The 25,865-nt window shown below is 39.6% G+C and overlaps 1 protein-coding gene across 1 annotated transcript in view; it reads left to right on the plus strand.

The window, feature by feature from the left end:
* The window catches only part of DPYS (dihydropyrimidinase), an 86,946-nt gene that overhangs the window by 34,040 nt on the left and 27,041 nt on the right, over positions 1–25,865 (plus strand). The window contains exons 5-7 of the mRNA XM_011931072.1: positions 3,343–3,499; positions 4,936–5,077; positions 8,670–8,812. Of these exons, the coding sequence (XP_011786462.1) occupies positions 3,343–3,499; positions 4,936–5,077; positions 8,670–8,812 (442 nt within the window). The remainder of the gene's footprint in view (positions 1–3,342; positions 3,500–4,935; positions 5,078–8,669; positions 8,813–25,865) is intronic.

Raw genomic sequence — 25,865 nt, forward strand, 5'->3', positions numbered from 1 at the left:
AGTGACAGAGCGAGACTCCGTCTCAAAAAAAAAAAAAGAAAAAAGGAAAAAAAAAAAACAACCACAGTCTTATTGAATTAGGGCCCACCCCAATGACCTCACTTTAAATTTACTACCTCCATAAAGATCCTTTTTCCAAATACAGTCACATTCTGAGGTACCAGGGGTTAGGACTTCAACATGTGGATTTGCGCAGAGGACACAATTCAGCCTATAACATGGAATGTTTCCAGGGTCCCCGGAAGATTCTGGGTACTTTCATAAACGTTAATTTATTTGACCTTCACAAAATTGCCACACTAGAGGGATATTGTGATCCCATTTCACAGATGAGAAAAACAGACTAAGAGCAATGACTTACCTCGTACAATGTCACTAGCTAAAAAGTAGCAAAAGCAGGATTTGAACCTAAATCTGTATGATCCATTCTACCAAGCTGCTTCTACGTATTTTCCTTCTCAATTCTTTTCTTCCTTTGTAAATGTAATGTTTGGAATCAAAATAAAGTCCAGCAAAGTTTGGCTCTATCCTTTTGGGTAGGAAGACTGATTTCTATAAATATGTTTGGCTTCCTATTTAGTGGCCAGGGCTTTTGCTCCTGGATGCCTATGCTTTTTCTCTGCATCTTTCAACCTTCTCTAGCAGATCTCAGGACTCAATATGAAGCGTTGCTTGCAGATCCAGACAAGGTGTTAACGTCTGCTCTAACACCATCATCTAATAAATGGGTCATCTGGTCAGTGGAGACTTTGGATTGGTTTGACCTGCTCATTACTGGGAAATCTTGAATATTTCTCAAATGGTGAAACTCCTTTAAGTGGGAGGTTGCATCATAAAGGGCAGAGGCTTTTCTTTGTTTGGGTTTGAGCCAAAAAATGGAGAACTAAGGAGAGAACATCTGTGGGTAGACAAGATACAACCTAATGTGAAGCTTGCTAAGACAGTGGGAGAAGATTAATGATGAAGGTGTTCCTATCTCCTAAGAGTTGTTGAAACCCTCCAGTTGTGAATGTAATCAGGATAGTACCAGGCTCAAGACAGATACAGCACTCTTCACTGCCAACCAACTAAGTGTAGTAAATGAAACCAGTAAGTGAAATTGGAAAAATGCTCAGCCACATCCATAAATAGCCTGTGGTTGACTTAAATATTTAGAAATACATGCTCTTTCCCAAGAAATAAAAAATGGCACTTTTCCTAGTAACATAGTGCATATGATGTGATATTATAATACTATGACTCTAATTCTGGCTGTACCATTTAGTGCCAGTGTGTGCTGGGCACATTAATCTCATTGAGTATCAATTTCTTCATCTGTCAAACCAGCATGAAGGCAACTATGAAGGTCAAATGAGATTGTATTTGGGAGCCTTGCAAACTATAGAATGGTATGCATGTGTTAGCTATTTTTATTGTTATTTTATTTTTAACCCAAATCTAACAGAACCCATAATTATGCTGAATTATCCAGTTTGATTATCCAATTTATGGATTATCCAGGCCTCCTGTTTTCGTTCCCCTTTTTAGTCCTTTGAAAATGCCTTAGGAATAATGAAATAGAAAATAGAGAGAATGTGCAGTTAGGAATTTTCACTTTTTAAATTTTATTTTGGATATTAACAGATACTAAATGGGGAGAAAGTAGAAAATAGCCCAGTTAACGAAGAGCTTGCTGTATATACTAAAGTGGCCTGTCACATTTTAAAGGAGCTAAGCCCTTCCAAGGAAATTACCTGTCATCTGGTTTCAAAACAGTCCTGGCAGACTCCCGGTAGATGCTGACACTTTTAATTTTTCCTGAGTGCTGTTAAAATCATAGGACTTTTGGAACCATATTCCCATATCACCTTGATGGGCCAAGTGATTGAATAGAACATGTGATAAGGATCTTTCCTCGATGATAAAGCACCATGGAAAATCCTCAGTCAGCAACTTGTAAAGTGATTGCAGATCAAGTCTCTGAGTTTTCCTTGTCCAAGCATCTGTAAGACGTTCCCTTGGAATAGGAAGGTCTCTTCATATTTGCAAATAAAATATCGTGTCCATCTTCCCAGTTCTCCCGTAGATAGTACATTACCTCTTCATTCACTGAAAACGATTGCCGCTTATTCTATATTTAGAAAGAATTGCTAATGGTGTTTCTCCTTTTCTGGGGATAGGGCAGTAAAAATCCAAATGGGGATGGGATTCATCTAGTAGGGTACGTCACGGAAGCAAAGTAACTTAGCCATGGCTAAGTCCCTGGGGGATAACTTTTATTGATAATTGGTTACTTAAGAATTGAAGTTCTTAGGCTTTAGTAAGCCTTGCTTTCATGGTTTTCCAAATTCCTAACCTAGCTAGTGGAAGATGGCTAGTTTGGAGAAGGATCTATGAAATAATAGGGTGCTGTGTTCCAATTTGATATGACTCAGGCAACTGATGGCTATCTACTGTCAGTACTCTCTGAGGAAATCTGTTAATTTAAGTCATATATCAGGATTTTAACTAACTCAGCATCTGATGAACCAGAGTGAACTAATTTGGTATGCCAGCATCTCTCTACTGTGCACTCTCCTTAATGATTGCCTGAATATGATCAGGTTGATGCCAGCAGACCTATTATTCTGACAAATGCTAATCAGAGATAGGATTCTGATTGATTTTAAATTCAAATTCACTATGCACTAATAACTTTTCTAATATTGCACGCTTTTTTTGACGGCCTCATTTGCATGATTTTTAAAATATGCATTTCTGGCTAAGACTTTATTATCTGAGTGTTCTTTCACTTAATACAAGTTTTTTGAGGAGTTCTTTTTTTCAAGGGCATGAAAAGATTATCAATTGATTTGCAGCAGAAATATGCTGAATTATCTGTCATCAGGGTAATAAAGCATGAAAGTTAGGACCACTGGAGTCAATATGCCTGGGTTCAAATTCTACCTTCTCCACACCACATGGAGTGTATGTAAGTGGAGTGAATGTATGGAGTGGAGAAGTTGTTACTCCATAGCTTTATTCTCATCCTTTAATGGAGATAACAATGGCATTTATCTGGTAGGGTTTTGGAGAAGGTTTCATTAGAATGGCTCTTGTACCGGCCAGCTTTTGCTAAGTTATATGGCTGTTAAAATGGATCTAAAATATGAATAGCTTACACTTACAGAGGTTTGTTTCTCATTCATATTTATGTTCATCATGGATTTTTAAATTCTGTCCACAAAAGTAAATTATAGTTTGGGATTCTGCTAAACTGTAGATATTACCCTCTGCTAGGGCAGAAAAGATTAGAAGTTATGTTTGTCATATGGCCCTCTTAAGAATAAATGAAAGTGATGAATGCTTCTTTTAATCTTTCAGGGAAGGTGGTCTATGGCGAACCCATAGCGGCCAGTCTTGGCACAGATGGCACACACTACTGGAATAAAGAATGGCACCATGCCGCCCACCATGTCATGGGTCCACCTTTGCGACCAGACCCCTCAACACCCGACTTCCTTATGAATCTACTGGCTAAGTAATCATTTTGCAGACGACTGGGAAGTGTATTGCCAAAAGAAGGTTTGGGTGGAGGGGAGCTAGTCCTCCCGTCTGGACCCTCCATTAACCTCCCAGTGTTCTCTTCTACTTGACCTGACAGGCCCTGGGTACCCTCACCTGCAGAGCAAAAAACATCGACTTAGTTATGCTATGATATGTTGCTAAAGCCTTTCCTAGACTCACAGAAATCAGATCATTTTCACTGAAACTTTACTCTTTTCTGACTTTTTTCATCTCTTGTTGCCCAAACCCAGGGCTCTTTGTTACACTTTACTTTTTATCAGAATATTGTTGAATGTTTTTCTATGCTGATATAATCTGGGAACTAAGTTGTTGTGTAGGTAACCCTGTTACTTTCTGGGAAGATATGATCATTTTTCTTGAAAATTCTACAATTCTTGGGCCAGATGCAGTGGCTCATGCCTGTAATCCCAGCACTTTGGGAGGCTGAGGTGGGTGGATCACATGAGGCCAGGAGTTTGAGATCAGCCTGGTGAACATGGCAAATCCCGGTCTCTACTAAAAATACAAAAATTGGCCAGGCATGATGGCTCATGACTGTAATCCCAGTTACTTGGAAGGCTGAGGCATGAGAATCACTTGAACCTAGGAGGCAGAGGTTGCAGTGAGCAGAGATAGTGCCACTGCACTCCAACCTGGGTGACACAGCAAGACTGTCTCAAAAAAAAGGAAAAAAGAAAAAGAAAGAAAAGAAAAAAGAAAATTCTACCATTCATGGACATCCCGACACTCCCCATTCACAGATACTCAGTCTCAAGCTAAGAGTTTTTCATGACAGACCTTACAAGAGTTCACTTACCCGTTCTTTACAGCTTCCTTCCTCCTTCATGATTCAACATCCGCAAGATTACTCACGAGTCAAAGCAGGATTCCTGTCCCTGGTAATATCAGCATCCTCAGCCAATCTCACCCTCTGTTCATTCCAGTGGGCCGTGTGGCTCGGGACTGCCCCGAGGACCTGCCCTCCATTCATGAGGATCACCATGGTGATGTCTTTGTGGAGTATTCTGCTCTTAAGGAGTTTTCTCTTACATATTTGCTGGTGATTCTGAAGTTATCTTCATCAAGTACATATAACTATTCATTTCTAGATGAGAAATAGAGTCTCAGACAAGCTCATGTCACAGAGCTAGTAAGTGACGGAGCTGAGCTTAGAAGGTTTCCTAACCCGTCTTGCACCATGCTTCCTATCAGTGCGTCCTCTGAAGGTGCTTCCTAGAATAGAGACAGGAGACGGATGAAATATGTTCTTGAAAAAACTGCTCATTCTCCATTGCATTTTTCTGACTTCAATTGAGAAGGGAGCCAGGAGATTAGGAAAGGTTATGGCAGTTTCCTCCTAACGTGTTCCGTATACTCACCCCATCACTCTCGTGTTTTTTTCTTTTACAGTGATGATCTAACCACAACAGGGACTGATAACTGCACTTTCAACACCTGCCAGAAAGCTCTTGGGAAGGATGATTTTACCAAGATCCCCAATGGGGTGAATGGTGTTGAAGATCGGATGTCAGTAATATGGGAAAAAGGCGTGGTGGGTTCAAAAGTTCCAGCCTTGCTTTGCCTAGTTCTTCAGCCAGGATCCTGCCCATTTGAGGACCAGAGTGGCACAAATTTTCATAGACAAACTTTTTGATTGTTTTTACTAGGGAGGATACGAGGAATGCAGTACTATCACCTCCGCCACCATTCCATCCCTCAGTATAGCATCAGCAAAGAAATAATCTTCTCTGCATAGTTTATTTTAGTTTAGAGGATGCATCGCACCATTTTGCAGAGACATTAGGGGATGAATTAAGATTGCATACAAAGAGGGTTATTCTTGAATTCTCTGAAAAGGCATAGCCCTTCTGCTTGATTTCTCATGCTCTTGAATTCCAATGCCTCATGTGTCATTGGCACAAATACTTGAAATGATAAAAAATACACGAAGGGGCTGGGTGCGGTGGCTCACGCCTGTAATCCCAACACTTTGGGAGGCCAAGGCTGGTGGATCACTTGAGGTCAGGAGTTCAAGACCAACCTGGCTAACACAGTGAAACTGCGTCTCTACTAAAAATACAAAAGTTAGCCGGGCATGGTGGCACGTGCCTGTAATCCCAGCTACTCAGGAGGCTGAGACAGGAGAATCGCTTGAATTCGTGAGGCAGAGGTTGCGCTGAGTCAAGATGGCACCATTGTGCTTCAACCTGGGGCAACAGAGCGAGACTCCATCATACACACACACACACACAAATACACGAAAGCTATTCATTATGCTTATACTTCCTTGTCATGAAATCTTTGTTGATGTCAGTCTTTTTTTTTTTTTTTTTGACGGAGTCTCACTCTGTTGCCAGGCTGGAGTGCAGTGGTGTGTTCTCAGTTCACTGTAACCTCTGACTCCCAGGTTCAAGTGATTCTCCTGCCTCAGCCTCCCAAGTAGCTGGGATTACAGACGTGTGCCACCATGACCGGCAAATTTTTGTATTTTTAATAGAGAGGGGGTTTCACCATGTTGGCCAGGCTGGTTTCAAATTCCTGGCCTCAAGTGATCCACCCGCCTCGGCCTCCCAAAGTGTTGGGATTGACAGGCGTGAGCCACCATGCCAGCCTGATGTCACTTCTTAAAGAACCCTTGGATATCATATTTTTTAAATTGCTGTATGAAGTCACAAAAGTAATAATTTAAAGTCTGGAAACAAAATGTAAATGCTCATGACTAGAAAATTTCTCCCTAAGGATGGAGAAGAATCACATGACTAAATGTCTGTGTGTTAACTTGAACAGCCAGTTGACATGTGGAGCTGTGAAGACCAGCAGAGGGCACTTGCCTGGTTAGACTTCTGGTCCCTAGTGTCATGCCCTTCTCACCCATCTCCTAGGATGCCTCCCTCAAATGACACATTAATTACATCTCACATTTCAGAATCTCTTCAATTGCCTTTACCCTACACATACCACCTACTTGTAACTCTAACGAATTATTCACCAAGTCTTGTCAATTTTATTTCCAAAGTGCCTCCTTATTACTTTCTTCATTGCTGCCATTCTAGTTGGAGGCTCATATTTTGTTTGGACCTTTGCAGTAATCTCACAGCTGGTCCCCATCTGTAGGGTCTCACTTGCTACAATGTATTCTTTACTCCAGTACAAGAACTCTTGTTCTGTACTGAGAACAGCTGACAATGCTTTTATTATTATTTTTACAGTATTATAGAGGGAGGATAGGTTTCGAATGGGAGTTCTCATTCAAAAATACAGTTCTGTTTGTGCTATTGTTCTCTTAAAAATCCTTTACTTGTCTCCATTACTTATTGGATGATAGTTGAATCATTAACTTACAATTAGATCTTCAAAACGTCTCTATAGCCCCATCTTCTGCTGATTATTTTCCTCACCCCCTCTTCCTCCACCCCAACTCTAACCATCCCCGATGACCTCTCTTCACTCAGATTTTCTTGATAACAGTTCAACCTTCCACTTGAACTTCTGTTATTATAATGAATATCTTTATTATAGCAGATTTTCATCATCCATATAGTTCCCTGGTATATAAATGGCTTTACAGTGACTGAATAGTTCTTCATAACATATAGAAAACCATGTCATTTTATGAAACATTAATATGGTTTACTTATGGAAATATTACTTTCAGGGCATGGTTCTTAGTGATTTTTAAGGCAAGCACTCTTTGGTAATTAAATAAACCTTAAGTACCCTCTTACCATGTAAATAGGGATAAACCCCTAACACTTTTAAATTTTATTTTAGAGGAGCCACATCCCTCTGAATTCTGTCCATATTAAAATCTCTTGCAATAGACTATCCATAATTGTTGGTTGATGCAAAACTTCAATTGCATAAAATTGAACCTCTTGAGTTGATTTTTTTATCTTTTCAGAAGGATTGCATCTGGGTGTGGTGGCTTATGCCTGTAATCCTAACACTTTGGGGAGGCTAAGGCAGGTGGATTGCCTCGGCCTCCTGAAGTGTTAGGATTACAGTTCCAGATCAGCCTGGGCAACATGGCAAAACCCCATCTCTACAAAAAATTAGCCAGGCATAGTGAGGCATACCATACCATGTAGTCCCAGCTATTAGGTTGGTGCAAAAGTAATTGCAGTTTTTGCCATTAAAAGTGATGGCAAAACTGCGATTACTTTTGCACCAACCTAATGCTTGGGAGGCAGAAAGGGGAGGATTACCTAAGCCAAGGGAGGTTAAAGCTGCAGTGAGCCATGATCACACCACTGCATTCCAGCCTGCGCAAGAGAGTGAGACCATGTCTCAAAACAAAAAATAAAAAAAAAGGATTGTCACCTGATTCAGAAGTGTTGGCCCCTATCCTCACTCTATAATATTCTTTAAAAAATAATAAAAGCATTGCCAACTGATTTAAAAATGTTGTCAGCCAGGTGCAGTGGCTCATGCCTGTAATCCCAACACTTTGGGAGGCCAAGGAGGGTGGATCACCTGTGGTCAGGAGTTGGAGGCCAGCCTGGCCAACATGGTGGAACCCATCTCTACTAAATACAAAAAATTAGCCAGGTGTGGTGGCGCATGCCTGTAATCCCAGCTACTTTGGAGGCTGAGGCAGGAGAATCACTTGAACCTGGGAGATGGAGGTTGCAGTGAGCCAAGACTGCACCATTGCACTCCAGCCTGGGCAATGACAGTGAAATTCCATCTCAAAAAAAAAAAAAAAAAAAAATTGTCACCTATTTTCACTCTACAATATTCTATCTAATGTCTACATGATTATCTCATAAATCTTAGGTCTGTAATAAATAAGCCAGATCATAAATGTGGTATTGTCAAACTTTAAATGAGAATCGAAAATACCATTACCAAAATCTAGCTGTCACCTATACCAATTTTTGTGATTCTAGGATGAATGGGAAGAATTAGTATGGATGCTAATTAGTGGGGTTTTTGAAAAGTCATCTTCAGGCTTCCATATGTTACCCCATCATCTCCATCATTAGCATTATGACTGTTTAATACTTATCAGCATCCTCAGATGCTCCACAATATAAGAAATTAGGTGCAGTTCTGTTTGTTTAAGAGATGCATGTCTTGTCATTTTATTGATAGGATACTTTTTAGTATTTGATCATTAGAATGATTCTTTGAATGCTTTACAGCACAGTGGTAAAATGGATGAAAACAGATTTGTGGCAGTTACCAGCACAAATGCAGCCAAAATCTTTAACCTCTATCCAAGAAAAGGAAGAATAGCTGTAGGATCAGATGCTGACATTGTTATTTGGGACCCAAAAGCCACAAGGTAAGTCTAAGTTCTTGTATTCCTTGGCTTCATCGTGGAGAAAATGCACTAACTTGCAAAGAAATAATGCTTTGGCATTAATCAGCCATTTCTCCTTAGATGACTTCTTTAGCTGTGCTCAGGTATTTTGAGCCTGTACACAAGATAAAGGTTTTGATGTGCAAATATTCCTTTGTTTTTCTTGGCATAGAGGATGCAGAAATTGTGTTGCATTCTCTGACAATGGATCTGTATATAAAACCAATATGAATTTACCACTTCAGTGCCTGGCAAATGCCCGAGTTCACATGGAAGAAAGGTACAGAGTGACGAAGGAAATAAAAGGCTTAGTTTGAAAAGGGTTGAATTGAAAACTCAAAATAATTACAGCCTTTTTAAAGCTTTCAGATAGAAAAATTCCAGCACAAAGGATGTCACTTTCAGTTAGCCAAATTTTCCAGTTGAGTTCATCTTCAGCCTGTCATTCCTAGTAGATTCCAGCTTTTTGTTTCCAATTTCCATAATTCTATGTTAATATTGCAGGTCTGGCAAATTCCACCAACTCAGGAAAACACTCAGGGGCTGGAGCTCTGTTATTGTCTCCTTATAGGACGTTAGCATAGGCAACACCTGCAGCCTGATTTGTGTTTTTCATAAACATTGCAGTTGTAGTGGAGAAAATCCCATTAAATGCTTGAATAGTCTGTATGTATGTGCGCTTGCATGGACTTCTGCCTCCTTGTACAGGCATTTATTCAAAGTCTATTAGGGTTTTTATTGTAGTAAGAAAAAATGTCTACAGTTTCTTGGGCTAATATTGTCACAAAGGCCCAGCTTCAATTGAAGTGCTCCTGGGTTACCTTTGGGAAAACGATGATCATCATTCAGATGATCATTTGAAGCACTAAGGTACCATCACTGTAAGCCTAAAAAGAAGCTGCAGATATTCCTACAGAAAATCCTTGTTTTTTTTTCCACTTGACACTCCCTGGGCACCCACTCTTCCCACTCAGGGACCAGTTCACATGGCTGGCAGGCCGTGGTTACAGCAAGCAAGCAGCCTTCAGTTAAACACTTCAGCATATCACCTCATCGCTGGTTAAGATCCATGCAATGCCCTAAAGGGTGGTATACACATCTTATTTACATAAATATCTTAAGATAACAACAAGACACGGTTCAAGGTCTTTCTTATGTTAATAAGGAACTATTGCCCATTTAAGGACTAAATATCTGGTTGCATACAAAATAATTGCATGCAAAATGAAGACAAGCAAAACCAAATGTAGGCAGCTTCTCTACAAGGCTAGAAAAATTGTGCTTGGAAAGGCAATGGAAAAAAAATTGCTTGGATTTTGATTGCTCTGTGGCTGAAATGAGCATGCTGTGTTTAGAGAACTCCTGATATTTAAAATATCACTCTACAGAGGGCTGCTGTACACCCAGCAGGGGCCTGCCCAGGGCCATCTTGGCTGTAATTCAAACCATTTAGGCTGCTTCAAGGGCTGGGATCAGGCAGACCTTTTGAAATAACTTGTGGCTTGAGGAGATCGTGAGCTTTAATCTGAAAACCTAGAAATTTTCAAAAGGGAGAAAACTATTCTGTGAAAGAAATATTTGTGAAAAATGATGTTTTTGAAGCATAACATCAGGGAACATCATACTAATGTTAATCATCAGTAATAATCTGTACGTCACAGCTCTCAGTGGGTTTTTTAAATGTTTTGGTGTCTTAAATGTGATTTTACCAGGAGAGACAACTACTGATTACCTTATGACAATGAGAAAACTGGAGCTGTGCAACAGCGTAAGTGACAGGTTTGCTATGAGAACCCTGACCTAGTGACTTTGACTTCATAAACTTGGATGATTTTTCACGAGATTCAGTACCATGCTGTCTGCTGATAGCAAAGCAGAGCACTTTATAATGTTCTTGATTTTTCATATTCCATTTTGTCTTCCAATCAGGTGGGCCAATAACTAAAAGCATTTTTGGATTTGATTTCATTCTCTGTCATTCTTTATCAAAGGTGAGGGAAAAAATGAAAACACTTTATTGTGTGGTGAGACTCTCCAGTCTAATTCTTAATAATATGGAGAATCTCAGGAGGCCATTTGATGTGCTTCTTCTTTTGAATCCTCCACCTGAGTATCTCCAACAGGGCCCAGCCTGGCGAGCCCTCGTATGCCGTTTTAATTTCTAGGGATGACACCAGCTCATGGGTAGAGCACTGTCTTCCCTAGACAATTGGACAAAGAGAGATGACCTGAACCCAAGGTTGTGAATAATTCACTTTATTTACCACATATTGCTGCTTGGAGGATATTTATAGGCTGCGATTATGTCTCTTTGAGTCATGTTTTTAGACTATATAAATTTAGACCGCTTTCTCACAAGTTTTGCTACTGATTTCTGTAACATTGTCTTACCCTTCTTTTCCTATTCAATTGTTTCAGAATAGCACATAATGATCCAGATGTGTAGATTTTTTTTAAAGATCTATATATATTACCTGCTTAATTTCCCTCATTTCTAGTCTAAGATTAACTAACTTAAGGTCAAACTAAAAAGCTTCTATGTTTTTACATTTCTTTCCATTGCTTTCTCTTGTAAGTTCTTTCACATATTTTGTGTGATTTCCATCCTTCACTTTATGAAGGACATTATTTATCACATTAATGATCAAATATATTTATCACAATAATGATAACAGAAAATTAAATATTAACGTTTTTGTAGATGTGTCTTTTGGGAGGAAGATACATATTCTGCATTATCTTACTAGCATGAAGCTTCTTTATCTGTGTGTGCTGATTGTGTACACCTCAGTGCCAGACATAAGGAAAACCAGCATAGCCCCAGAGCCTAATGTGTAGGTTCTGATCCCAGACCCATCAAAGGCCATTTAAAGTCTCTGAAAATCCACTCTCTCATGTGTAAAATGGGATCACTGAGAATTGTTATGCCTACCTCATAAAGTTTTGGTTAGAATCACATGAGATACATGTGAAAATGCTTTGTCAACTAAGAACATGTTACACAAAGACAAGATATGTATTATTATGGTTATTTTCTATTTCTCTAGTTTGACTAGTTTCATTCTTTGCAGGACATTTTCATTTTTAGGTATTCTCAGCTACTTTGCCTGTGGTGATCGGAAGGCAGATGAACCATGGGGTTCTATTTCTCTGACTCCAGATCCTTTTAAAAAGCTGGTGACCTTTTGTTTTTCTTTTCTTGTTTTATTGTTTTTTTGAAAAGCGGAAAAATCTCAGGGTATATTGAATTGATTGAGCCTCCTTTGGATTTCTTTGACATATTTGACTTATTCTATATCTTGCTTCTTTAATCCTTTAACATTTTCCTCTAAACCATCATCAGAATAGTTTTGCACTATCATTATTCATTTTTTTCAATTGCAGAATGTGGGAAAAAGGAGAGAAGGGGGCTGTTGAAGAGGAGGCTTCATAGAATAATGAATCTGGAAGAATTCAAGGAGAAAACACGTTTGTTGTCATTCACGTTAAGGGAGAGAGATTGTTGCAGAAACTGTATGCTGAGCCCTTATCTGGGTCGATCATAGCACCAGCTTTCTCTATTCTTGGCCTGGTTGTTATGAGAAAGTTGCTCATCTGGGCTGACTGTTCCCAACCAAAATTTATGCTGATGACCTCAACTAGGACCTTTCTGAAGTGCAATAATATTTTTAGACTTTTCTAACTGTCCATGAATCATCCATAGCTTTCCACTGTCCTTAGACACTACCCCTACCATCGTCACCGTCTGCCTCTTCTCACCTTGCAGCCTGAGTTCTACTGAATCCCGCAAACCCACTTACAATCCTGTACCACAATCTGTCTTCTTTTTCTTTCTCATTAATATTCTTGAGGTCTAGTTCCATTTTTTAAAATAAATGTTTTGTTTTAGAATATTTTAGATTTACAGAAAAGTTGCAAAGATAGTACAAGACAGTTCCTATGTACCCCATAGCTGGTTGCCACTATTATTATCTTACATTAGTATGGTACACTTGTCACAATTAATGAACCAATACTGATATGTTATTATTAACTAGAATCCATACTTTATCATATTTCCTTAGTTTTTGCCTTTTTCCCCTTCCGGGATCCAATATTGCATTTAGTGGTCATGTGTCCTTAGGCTCCCCTGACTTGTGACAATTTCTCTTACTTTCTTTTTGATGACCTTGACAGTTTTGAGGAATATCGATCAGGTATTTTGTAGAATGGCCTCTGTTGTGATTTTCCTCATGTTTTTCTCATTATAAGCCTCTGGTTGTGGGTTTGGGGGAGGAAGATCACAGAAGTAAAGAACCATTGTCATCACATTGTATCAAAAGACATACTGTGAGCACGACTTACCACTACTGGTGTTTACCTGGATGAACTGGCTGAGGTGGTATTTTCCAGGTTTCTCCACCATACAGCTGTTTTCCCTACCCCTTTCCATGTTGTATTTTCTGGAAGGGAGTCACCATGTACAGTCCATACTTAAGGAGTGAGGAGTTATGCTCTCGATTTTTGTTTTAATTGATCCTATACGACGTAGGCCTAGCTCGGTTCAGCATAGAGAAGAAGCACAATAAATGTTGAACAGGTGAATGAGAAGGATGCAGTCTTCCACACTGCCTGGAACATTGGAGGGACTAAGAAATAGCATAAAGGAAAGTTAGAAAGATTTTATTCAGCACCGGCTATGGTGAGAGGAAAAGTAAGAATAGCATCTTCCCATTTCATGCTTTTTACTTACTGCATGTGATCAATACATGACTGTGTTGGAAGAATGAATGGATAAAGATGAATTTAAGTAGAAAAGATTTACCAAGGAGAGGAGGAAGAACTGTTTCACTGGTCTTATTTTCTTTAAGTGCCCCTTCATTTTTTAGATTGGGAGCAATGAGTTTGTTAAGCAGAGCTCTTAGAAGAAATGAAGTCAAAAGAGTTACCTTTGTGTGCTCCTTCATTCACAAAATCACTCTGCACAGGAGCACCTCGGCAAGCTGCAGGCTGAGGGTCAAGCTTATACAACAGCCACGCCCTGCCTTTAAGAAGCTGACAGTCTAGGAGAGGAAAGGAGATGTAAAGTCAAATATTCTCAGCCTAAGAAGGGATGAGTTAAGAATATCACACGAAAGGCAGAAACAAGATGCCTTAGAAATTCAAAGAAGAAAGATCCTTGTGGAGTTAGAGCAGTCATCGACATGAAATCGTACGAGAGAGGTGAGTAGATAACGTGGCTCTGTGACTCAAGACTAAACATGGAGGTCAGATAAACCAAGGCATTGATAGGGGGTTCTAGGAGGAAGCAGTTAAGGCTGGGGATTGCACCACAGAGAGAACAGGTTCAGGCTGTAGAAGGAAATGAGAAGGTGAAGAGGTTGTGGCTGTCTCCACTTTCAGCTGTGTTTATCACAGACCGAGGCAATTTTAAATAGAGTTCACCTTGTAGAGAAGTGTTATTTAATCAAATGAATAAATGAATATATCTGTAGGGTTTTTTTTTTTCTTCTTGTAATAAAGGCCTCCCTTTTAAATTTTACCTGCCTGATTTTAACATTAAATGCAGGCTGGTAATGTGCAGGCTTTTTGTCTCACCACACCATTAGATATTGGCCCAAATTTTCCTACAAAATTTCCTTAAACGGTTTTAGCAAAAATAATTGCCCAGCCGACTCGTTAGTATCTAACAGGAAAGCAACATGCATTGTACCCTAGATGCTGAAGGGGGCGCCCACAGCCCACACTGAGCTCGGCTGGCTCCAACCAGGCCATTTGAGCTGCTGGTTATGCAAGAACAAGCCAGCCCCTGGAGAACGGATGCATTTGCTAATGATTTTTGGCTTCATGGTACACAGATGTTTTCGTTTTTAAAATTCTTGTTACTTATTAATGGCATGTAGACGTAAGTGTGCTTGCCACACAATCTGTAGCCTTAAAAATGGACTACGTTAAAGTTACCAGGGGAGACCAGTGGGAAGAAAAGCAGGGCAGCCATGCTTATTTTTTCCTTTTAAATCTGTAAAAAGCGAGATGATTCCAAGGTGAGGAATTTGACATATGGTGATGGATGGCGAGAGAGAATTGGGAGTGGGCGTAGTAGGGAAGGTTTGGACATCCTGATGAAAAATTACCTAAGACGTCACTAGCCTGTAAAAAGTTCCTGCAAAAATCAACTGCAATAGCTCTTCTGTGTCATTGCACAATAAAGAACAAACTGCATTTAGTGTAAAGGGAGCATTCACCTTTTTCGGAAATAAAAGAGCCTGCTGTATTCAGCTTGACGGCTCATTGAGCTGGTGTCTATTGCTTATGATGGAAGTATGTGTCCTACTGCTTCACTACTTGGGTCAAATCTTCAAATTAAAGGACGTTTTCAGTTTCTGAATGTTTGACCCATTTCTGTAGAAGATCTTGGTACTTGGAGTCAGGGGAAGAAATCAGGAACATGCTTTTCATGTGATGTTAAAACAGAATCTTGTGGTGTCATGTAGTCAAGACAGAGATCAGCCAAATTGGCCAACTTGTTAAAAATCTTATTAGAGAGAGTGGCATGTCAGTTACTTGCAAGCCTATAGCTGCAGCAGTAACTCATGTTCTGGCAATTTAAAACTATCCTCGGAGCTTCAGTTCTTTGGTATTCATTAAATAGCACTTAGTTACTATGGTAACTGTCCCTTTTCAGTATTTATGAGCTACAGGGTATCTCACAGAATCTCAAGCACACAAACACACAGCTAACACGTTGTGTGTACTGGAACATTTAATGAAGACTTCTAGCTGGACCGTATTCTGCAGAGCAGACATGTTTTCATTTATTATTTTTTAACTCAATTATGGCAGGTTTTGACCTTGAATACACCATTCTTGAAGGCATTGTGCCATCTTTCCTGCTTAATTTCCTTCCCTTTCTCATTGAAGATGGAGATAAATGAATTTAACTTTATATTCAGTGAAGAGTAATGGCTTGCAGCTTATGATGGTGCCTTTCTGGATTCTAGAGGGGGCCTTTTGTGTGAAATAAAGCGGGGGAAGAATGACTGTCATCCTTGGGTGGTAGGGATTGTAGGGCGTGGGGAGGGAGAAGAAAGGAGGAATCAGGTACCCTTTGGCAAAGAGTGATGGTTATGACTTACTAGGATAGCTACATCACCAGTGACTGTCTCACAGAAGCTATGAGGCATTTTCCCTTGAAGTTGCACATTGTGTATCCTCTGACTCATTTGTGCATTATAATCCTCCTCCTCTTCCTCAAAGAAAGCGTGCGCACACACACACTCACATGCACATCAGCACAGCAGCCTGGGTTCCTGCTCATAACAGTTGATCGGCCTGAAGATGCTGCTTTTCACACCTGTTTCTGAGAGTGTCTGTCACTAATGCGCCTGCCACTCCCCACACCCACAAGCATCCCAGTGCGCATTGTGTGGGTCTTGTCCTGGGTGCATACGTGGAAATGAATATGATTTATGCCATGATTTGTCACTGTGATGTCTTATAACACAACGTCAGGGCTGCAACATGGTGTCAGGGCTGCTGCCCAAGGTGCTTCAGGTTGTGCTTTTGCACAGTTACAGGAGCACTCTTCACATCATCGTTACCATGGATATATGTGGATAGACAGATAGCTGGATATAGATACAGGTAGTAACTATGCCAGTTTTCTAGCATATGATAGCAAAGCACCTTGAGGAACAAATGTCTTTTGCTAATCCACACAAAATCAAACCTGCCATCTGGGCTACTGGGGGAGCGGTACCGTAGAGTGAAGAGAAAGGCTTTGGTGTTAAATTCCTAGTCTGCCACTTATGAGCTGGGTATGACCTTGGGTATGTCATTTAATTTTTCTGAATTTCAATTTTGTTATTTGTAAAATGGGCATGATGATGCTATTTATTTCCTAGCTTTGTTGTGAGCTTTAAGGTAGTGTCATAAGATGCTTGGTACATAGTCAGTGTTCAGTAGCACTTGGCATGTAGTAGGTGGTCAGTTAGTGGTAATAGATAATAGTAGTAGGTGGTCAGTTTGTGGAATGAGTGGGAGCTCTTATTAGCTATAGCTGTGAGTCAGAAATCTTTGTATAATGACTTAATTCAGACAGGACCAAAAGATATTAGAATTATATTTCACATAAAAACTCCGTCTCCCAGGTTTCTTGCACACCTTTAATTTTCACCACTAAATTTCAGAATGACTAAAATTAAGAAGCTTAGATGGATTGTTTTGGTTAAGATAGCCTGAGCCTCCAGAACTGACACCTTTTAAAAATTATTAGCAGTGAAACTGTTCAAACAAACCTCCTAAGATTCATTTTGTGGCCTTCAGAAGACATTTGCTTTAAAAAAAAAAAAAAAAAGTTTGGGCTATGCATGAAAAAAGCTAGCTTTGCTGGTTACATATGCATACAATTTTAACCACTCTTTGTTCTGAGTTGTTTATTTAAACATATTTTTATGCAACTGAACCTTTCAAGTGAACTAGAAATGATTTCTGGGGACTTTACTACTAATAGCTGCATTTTCCCCCAAATTATAAAAGAAAAGCAGCTTAAAAATGAATCACAGTAACCCATTCTATCATTGATCATTTGGCTTGGCCAGAGTAAGCAGTTTATTTTCAGCATTAGCATTGGGCAAAAAATAAGCACCAAGCGAGGCTGTGTGAAAGACAGAGGTTTTCCTAACTAAGCACCTGCTGTATTTTTCTTCCTACCTGACATAGATTCTGTGTTTTTATATCTTTGACATTTGCTTGTATTATTTACAACTGTATTCCTAGGTTTCAGCACAGTTCCATTTTAAATAGAAGCTCAATAGTCATTTGTTGAGTGAAGAAACCAGATACTAATGGACAAATGTGTGATTTAACATTTTTGTCTGAACTTTATCTGCCCATGGAACTGGTTCAAGAGCCATGTTTTACATTTTTTCCCCCTTTGAATTAAAAAGAAGAGAATTCTCAGCACTTCTGTCTTCTTTCCCAAAGCAGTGCTTGACAAAGATGCATTCCAGAGATAGTGGCTAGTTGTGTCACCAGACCTGTCCGTGCATATGGTTTACACCAGGTCAGATCCTTCTGTGGGTCAAACAACTCTGTTTTTTGGACTCAGACTCATCTCTAATTCTGGCCAGTTATTTTAAAATTATGGCCATTAGTTATGGAGGAAACAGAGGACAGAGTGAAAATGGTTCAAAAGCAATTTAATATCAGGATCTGAAAAGAATCCCAGGGTCCCTGTATTCTTATTGTACAGCAAAGAGCCTTGTCTTCCTACAAAGGCCTTAGAAGAAATCATCTATAAAAACGGTCCCCTCCCTCTAGAAGACTACAGTGGAAGTCTGTTTGGAGGCAGTGGGTAATTCAAGGAAGGGCCTGCATTTTAATGGCCTGACCGAAACACCAAAAAACTTAAGCTGATTTACTTTTTTTTTTTTTTTTTTAAAGAGCAGACCTTCTCAAAGCGTGGTTTCTGGGCTAGCAACATCAACATCATCTGGGAATTTTTTAGAAATGCCAACTCTCAGACCCTATCTCAGAGCTGCTGCCTCAAAAACTCCAGGAGTTGGGTCCAGCAATCTAGGTTTTCACAAGCCCTCCAGGGACGTCTGATACACACTCAAGTTTGAGAAACACTGGTTTAGAGTCATAGAATTAGATAAGACTTTGGAACTCAGAAAGTCCAATTAGCACTCCCAAATGGAGTTCTCTATAGTATCTCTATAATGCAGATGTTGTAGGTTTGCTTGATTACTGCTGGTTTCAGGGAACTTACTACCAAACCAAACGGTCCATTTCTTTCTGGGATGCCTGTAATTATGAGGACATTCTTCTTTTGGTTGCATTAAAAATTATCTCCTCTTAGCCCTTCACATGTTTGGCCTTTGGAATTATCCAGAATGTACCTACATTCTCATATGATAGTCCTTTCATTTATTTGTTCAAATGTTTGAAGAAGTTATTGGCTCCCAGTAAGCCTTCCCATCATGAGATATGCATTCCCAGGTTCTTCACCAGATCCTTAGGCCCATGAGTAGCAAAATCCCAATGACCTGACCACTCCTGTACCCTCCCTTCTCTTGGCACACACCTGTCCATGTCCTGCAAACATGTGAGTCCCAGAACTAGACATGTTCCTACCTGTAATACCATCAGAGCAGGAGTATCTGAGGCTGATTAGTTTGATAACTAAATGCAGAACTTTGCATTTTTTAAAATAACATTTTCCTTGAATGCACCTTGTACATCCAAAACAGTAATTGTGAGCAACTGCATGAGGTTTTAATATCTTACCACATTTATTCAGTGAGTAACTTAAAAACATTGGGTCTTCTCTGATGTTTATGTTAAAATGACTAGGATTATAGTAAATGGTTGCTTTCTGTGTTACACTTTTAAGTCTCTTTGAGTAGATAGTAATTTACAATGTCCATAATTTTTTAAAAAAGTACAATTTTAATATAAACAAAAGGTACAAAGAGTACTATAGCCAACACTTGTGTATTAACCTTCCCAGGCCTGCCTCCTTCCTCGTCTCAACAACTACCTAATTTGGTGTTTATCATTTCCATGCATTTCTTTCTATTTGCTATATATAGATGCATTTCTAAGGCATGACTATATATTTATATAATATACAATATACATATTATATATAATTTTTGTGTATTCTTAGCTTCATATGAATTGTACTGTATGTATTGTTCAACTTTCTTAATATTATAATTGTTAGACTTTCCATGTTGAGATGTTGTAGGTTTGTTTTATTCATTTTCACTGCTTTATGCTATTCTGCTTTATGAATATACCATAATTGATGATATATTCTTTTGCTGGTGGACACTCAGGTTGTTTGCAATTTTTCACTATTTCAGACACTGTATGTCTTGTATATATGTGTGAGAGTTTCTCTGGGGTGTTCATCTGTCCCCTGATTTGTTTTACATGAAATACTGTCATATTTTCTCCAATACAAACATATAAATGTATGGGTTTTTGCAACTAAATGCAGAAATTCCCATTTCTCTCTATTATGCTTTTATTTTGTTCCACATTCATTTATTCAGTCATTACAAACTGTATCTTGGGCCTTGCCATGTGCCAGAGACATAGTAGGTGGTGGAGACAAAGTGATTAGGCATAATCCCATTCTTTACCAGGGTGGAAAGGGCATGGCCAGCAGAGAAGTGGTGGCTTTTGCTTTTTGCCCCAGTTGTCTTTCGAATTGTGATTCTGATGGTCCAGGTACTAGCTCTCACTTCCAGAGTAAGCCCACCAATCAGAGGAATCTCTGGCCAGATCTACCACACCAGAGTCACAGAAACAAAGCTGGTAGGCTCTGCAACCCTGGAAGGGGTGGGCCTGGAGCTGGAATGACAGTAGGGGAGGAAGTGGAGACATCAAGACTCCGGACTCCTTCCAGTCCCCTGAGACAACACAGCCGAATATTCACCTATTTGGTGACTTGAGTTTGCACCTATTTCATCATTCTAACTGCACACACAGTGCTTGAAATATATAATATTGGCACCCACCCAAGACACATGCACATCAAGTTTTCACAACATTCGCATTGGCCCTTGTTTTCCTGAGATCATCACATAGAAGCTAAGATCTGTGAATCTGAGGTCAGTGCTCGCTTTCTGTGCTCCAGGGCAACAGATTGTGCGTTCTGTCCTTGGTTACAAGTGTGCACTTGGCAGGAGCATGGCCTGCGTCCCTGCAAATCTGCCAACACTCCTGGACATCGGTTCCAAGCCTGTCCTTCTGGCAGTGGGGCTTCTTTGAACACCAGCAGGCGGTTGACTTCTAAGTTTAAAATATTTCATGTACCTGCAGAACACTTCCTTGGTGCCCTCCCAAAAAAAGTGACCTGTGCCAACCAGAGAGCACATGGGAAGGAGAGTCAGAGTACATCAGGTTTATTTCGCAGCTGCAGCTGGAGTCACATTAAACTTATTGCCTAATTTCCTTTGTCTAACTTAATTTCTCTTTGGCTGGGAGGCAAATAGATCGATATTGTTTTTTTTATGCTGAGGTTATGTTGCCTGAAGGAAATTTTCCGTTGGTTCACTATGCCTGCCTTTAGTCCGGTAACTGGGGCCGCGATCTGTCTGAGCAAGGAAGGGCTCCCCAGATGTGCTCTCAAGGCCTGCTGTCTGCATGGAGGAGGTGCCTCCTGGAGGGGGTCACAGGGGCTGCCCCTCACAGGGTAGAGCTGAGCATTTGTGCTGGGCTCTCAGCACATTTCTCTGGCTGTCTTCTAATAAATAGCTTTGTTTTATCTTTTCCTTTCCTGTGAAGTCCTTTTCTCCCTACGTTTTCTCTATCATTTTGTATATTTGCAATGCTCTTTTCCTCTCCAAAATTTCTTAAAGGTGGTTTCTTCATGTTTTTGTTATGTTTTCTTCCTGTGAGTCCCCCACTATCATCCTGCACTATGATTGTGCCCTTTTCTTCTCACTCGGGAAGGGAAATGTTCATACTTTCCTCTCAGTTCTGTCCTCCTACCAGGCATTTATTTAAGAGAGCTAAGTTTCTGGAGGCAGAATAATGAGAAGGCAATTTACCCACAAGAAAAACAAATGGAGCCTTTATCTGTGTAGAAGGATTGCTGAATTCCTCACATGGTAGAGGTGAGGGGGATGAGGACAATGTTAATCAGTTATCTGAAAACACATATTGATTGCATGTTCATTGTATGTAAGAAATGTGTGAGAAATTATGAGTACTGTGGGAGACATAAATATAAGATGTAATACCTGTCATCAGAGAGGTTGCATTTTGGTGAGACAAAGTTATAAACATAGTGAAGGATAACTAAGTTTTGGAAGAGAAAAATATCAGATCAACACATCAGTACCAGAGATGGAGGAGGTCTCATGTGCTGGTCTCCTTGACAAAGGAGAAGACTTCACAGATGACTAGTTTGAGCTTGGGAAGGGGCTTCGCACTAACCATATCCTTGAAGGTGGCTCTGGATAGGTGGATGGGGAGAGTAAAGTCATCCAGATGGTGGAGTCAGGGGCAAAGAGGAAAATGGGAAAGATACAGTTGTGGGGTAATAAAAACTGGAGAATGAGCAGAGGAGTCAGGATGGGAAGGAGTTGAAGATGAGATTTGTCCTGGTCAGACTACCAAGGGCTTTGAATGTTAGGTGAAGTATAGCAGATTTTATGTGAGGGAGCATGAGCTATTGAATGTCTTTGAGTGAGGGTTTGAGTTGATCCAAATCTGTGCTTCCCAATTTGCCTGGCACCAGTAGAAAATGGTGTTATTTGTAGAGCACATGGCTGTAAAGAGAAGGGACTTTGGAGATGGGGAGGAGAATGTAGCATAACCAACTCACCCTGATTTGCCTGGGACTTTCCTGGTTTGAGCACTGAAACTCCCATGTCCTTGGAAACGCTCTCGATCTAAGCCTAAGCTGTGACTGTCACTCTAGGAAGTTGCTTTTGGTCGAAGGTATTGGTCTAGAAGCTCTACCCATACCTGATCACCCTAGGGTCTGAGGGTTTTAGTCTTGTGTCTAGACCCGTCGGCTGGGGAAATCTGACTAAATCATATTTTAGGCTGATGAGTGCGTAGGATGGATTGGAGTCAGGGAGAATGGTCAGGAGGCTATTGTAGGAGTCTGGCCTGAGGGAATAAGTCAAGATGAGAGCAAACAAAATCAAGGCCTGGAAAATGGGGATAAAAAGGAATTAATTTAGGTTGGTGAAAAATTGGAAATGGAAAGAGAGGAGCCAGAAGTGACTTCAAAGTGACTGCAGCCTTGCTCATGTATGAACCAAGCATTTATTGAGTGCCAGCTGGATGCAATACATTGTACTCAAAGCTGAGTGAAAAAATTATTACCCTAAGGGAACTTAGGATCTAATTAGACAGATAAAAAACACCCCAAATAACTCAAATCACTATAATACAAGGTAAAAGATTAGGCCCAATGGTTAAGGGACATGGCATTTAGAGCCAAATTAGGCAACTGTGTTTAAATCTGAACTGTGCCAGCACAGGCTGCAGGACCTTGGGCAAGTTACTGCCCTCTTTAAGGCTCTTTCCTCCCCAGCAAAATGTAGATATGATAATAATTGTAGCAACTTTTGGGGCTTTTTGAAAAGAGTTAATACCTTTAATATGGTGCCTGGCATATGGTAGAACTTTAAAAAGCATTAATATCATGATCATGTATAAAGTGATAAAGCACTAGAGAGTTATCAAGAGAGTTATCACTAGGGAGATACCAAAGTAAATGACTTTTATAATGTGGGATTCTAGGAAAAAAAACTTAGAAAAATTCAACAATTATCCCAAATTTCAGTTTGTTTGGTCAATCACAGTTTCATCCCTGTTTATACATTTCCTGTCCTGCATATTTAGTTTGTATTTTTAAAAGATTTTTTTATTTTTTTATTTTAATTAGTTAATTTATTTATTTCTCTGTCACCCAGACTGGAGTACAGTGGTGTGATTTTGGCTCACTGCAACCTCTGCCTCCCTAGTTCAAGCAATTCTCCTGCCTCAGCCTCCTGAGTAGCTGGAATTACAGGTGTGCACCACCATGCCCAGCTAATTTTCATATTTTTAGTAGAGATGGGGTTTCATTATGTTGGCCAGGCTGGTCTTGAACTCCTGACCTCAAGTGATCCACCCACCTCGGCCTCCTGAAGTGCTGGGATTACAGGCATGAGCCACTGTGCCCGGCCCTGCACATTTAGTTTGTGATTGGCATGTTGGTGAGGCACAGTGGTAACCACAATTTTAGTAGAATGCCCCTTAGACATTTAATTACACAGTGCCATTAAACATGTTTGACTGGGCGCAGTCGCTCATGCCTGTAATCCCAGCACTTCAGGATCATGAGGTCAGGAGTTTGAAATTAGCCTGGCCAATATGGAGAAACCCCGTCTTTACTAAAAATATAAAAATTAGCTGAGAGTGGTGGTAGGCACCTGTAATCCCAGCTACCTGGGAGGCTGAGGCAGGAGAATCATTTAAACCTGGGAGGCAAAGGTTGCAGCGAGCCAAGATCATGCCATTGCACTCCAGCCTGGGCAATAAGAGTGAAACTCCATCTCATAAAAACAAAAAAACATGTTTAGAGGATCCAAATATATTTAGAATCCTTTGATTTTCTGTCTGATAGCATGGACTAGTGGCCTCTATATAATTTTTTTAATGTTAGGTCCTTAATTTAGATTTCATAGTAATGGGTAACTTAAAGCTTTAAAATTTTTTGTTATTTGAAAACTTAAAACCAAATTCCTTATTTTTCTGTTGAATGGATTACTAAAAGAAAATTACTGTTTCAAAGGGTACAATCTTTTGATACAGCACAATCTCTTGCTTTTCTTTTTATTTTTGCTACTTTTGCAAGTAAAAATTGTTACCTTTCAGCTATGAATGACATACATTTGAGCACTAAGGAAATTGAACACTTTTTTATGTTTATTAGTCAGTGAGGTTTTTTTCTTATGAAGAAATATCTATTCATGTCCTTTGTTCATGTTTCTTTTGGTAACATAATATTATTTGTGTCTTTATTTAAATGGCCTGTCACATTTCTTGCAAAATCCCTAAGGCTCTTTTGAGAAATAAATGCTATAGTTACATGAAAGTGTTTTGTATAAACCGTAAAGTACTACAAGCGTGTTACTATTATTGAAACATTGACTTTGTTCACTAAGGTATGTCAGAATCATATTTATAACAAAGAGATACTTCCAAATGCAGAAATAACATGACTAGGCGTGAGCTCCATAGGGGCAGAGATTTTTATCTTTGTTCACTGCTGTATCCCCAGCACCTAGAACCATGGCTGGCATGGAGTAGGTGATTAATAAATGCATGTAAAATGAATGAGTGTATGATAAACCCATTGAATAGTAGGGATTTTCTACATTCTTCCATCAAGAGGACTTTTTTTTTTTCTGTCTTAAGCCAGAAGTGAATAGGGTTGTGTATAGTTCATGGGCTAGAGCTATGGAATAGTGGTCTTAAGATTCTGGACGTAGGAAACCCATTTCTTAGAACCTAACTTTCTGTATGGTAACATTTTAAGCCTAGTTAGTATACTATTCTCCCTCATTTAAGAGAGAAACTAGAGACAAGAAGAGTTTAATGACTCAAGAATGATTTTCAACAATGATAAAAGACCAAGTGGTAGTTTTGTTTTTAATACAGCAGTGTTTCCAATTCCTAAAATATGGCAAATCTTTTCTTCTCTTCTCATGCCTCATTTATTGTTTTTCTGTTACCTATGAGAATAAATTGTATGCACGGCCTAAAAGAAAACATGACAACATGCCTTCAATGGATTCATTTTTTGGTTGCCTATTTTTGGGGAAAGGTTTTGTATAGAAGTTTATGCTAATGGGTATAATCTCTTATGTAGATCTAAATTCCACTACCCACAGGTATGTGGCACCATCTTTTTTTTCTAATGTTTTCCTGCTCTGTTTTTATCCCTGATTATCCTACCTCCTGTTAACGTTTTCCTTTTAAAGTGCTTTAGTATTTCTGGAAGAAGAGGGGTTAAAATTTTATATAAATGTGCATTTGGCTCTAGACTTGGCTCTGGATGGATGGCTTATAGTAAGAGACACTATACAGTGGTTAAGCACATAGTATTTGAGTCATATACATTCATATTATACTCTGAGGTGAGTTACTTGGCTTCTCTGAGCCTCTATTGCTTCATTTATAAGTATGAGAAAACTCTGCTTCCATAGCATTAAATAAAATAATGAGGATTGAATAAAATAATGTATGAAAAACTTCTCACATAGTGTTTAATAGCATGCAGTAAATGGAAGCTCCAATTGAATACTTTTCCTTATTAGCATCATATTCATAATAGATGGCCTTGGCCATGGCTTCCAACCACTGAAGTGCTATTAGTAAATGTAAGAAAAGAAAGTGCAAATGTCAAGGGTGAATGCTGTTGGAAGCAAAACGATCAGGAAACTATTCCGGGAGTAACCCAGCCAGGATATATTAGTCAGGGTTCAATCAGAAAAGTAGATCCACTTGGATGTCTGTGTGTGTGTGAGATTATACA

This window comes from Colobus angolensis, unplaced genomic scaffold (genome assembly GCF_000951035.1).
Source record: "Colobus angolensis palliatus isolate OR3802 unplaced genomic scaffold, Cang.pa_1.0 Scaffold121, whole genome shotgun sequence".
In the NCBI taxonomy this organism is placed as follows: Eukaryota; Metazoa; Chordata; class Mammalia; order Primates; family Cercopithecidae; genus Colobus; species Colobus angolensis.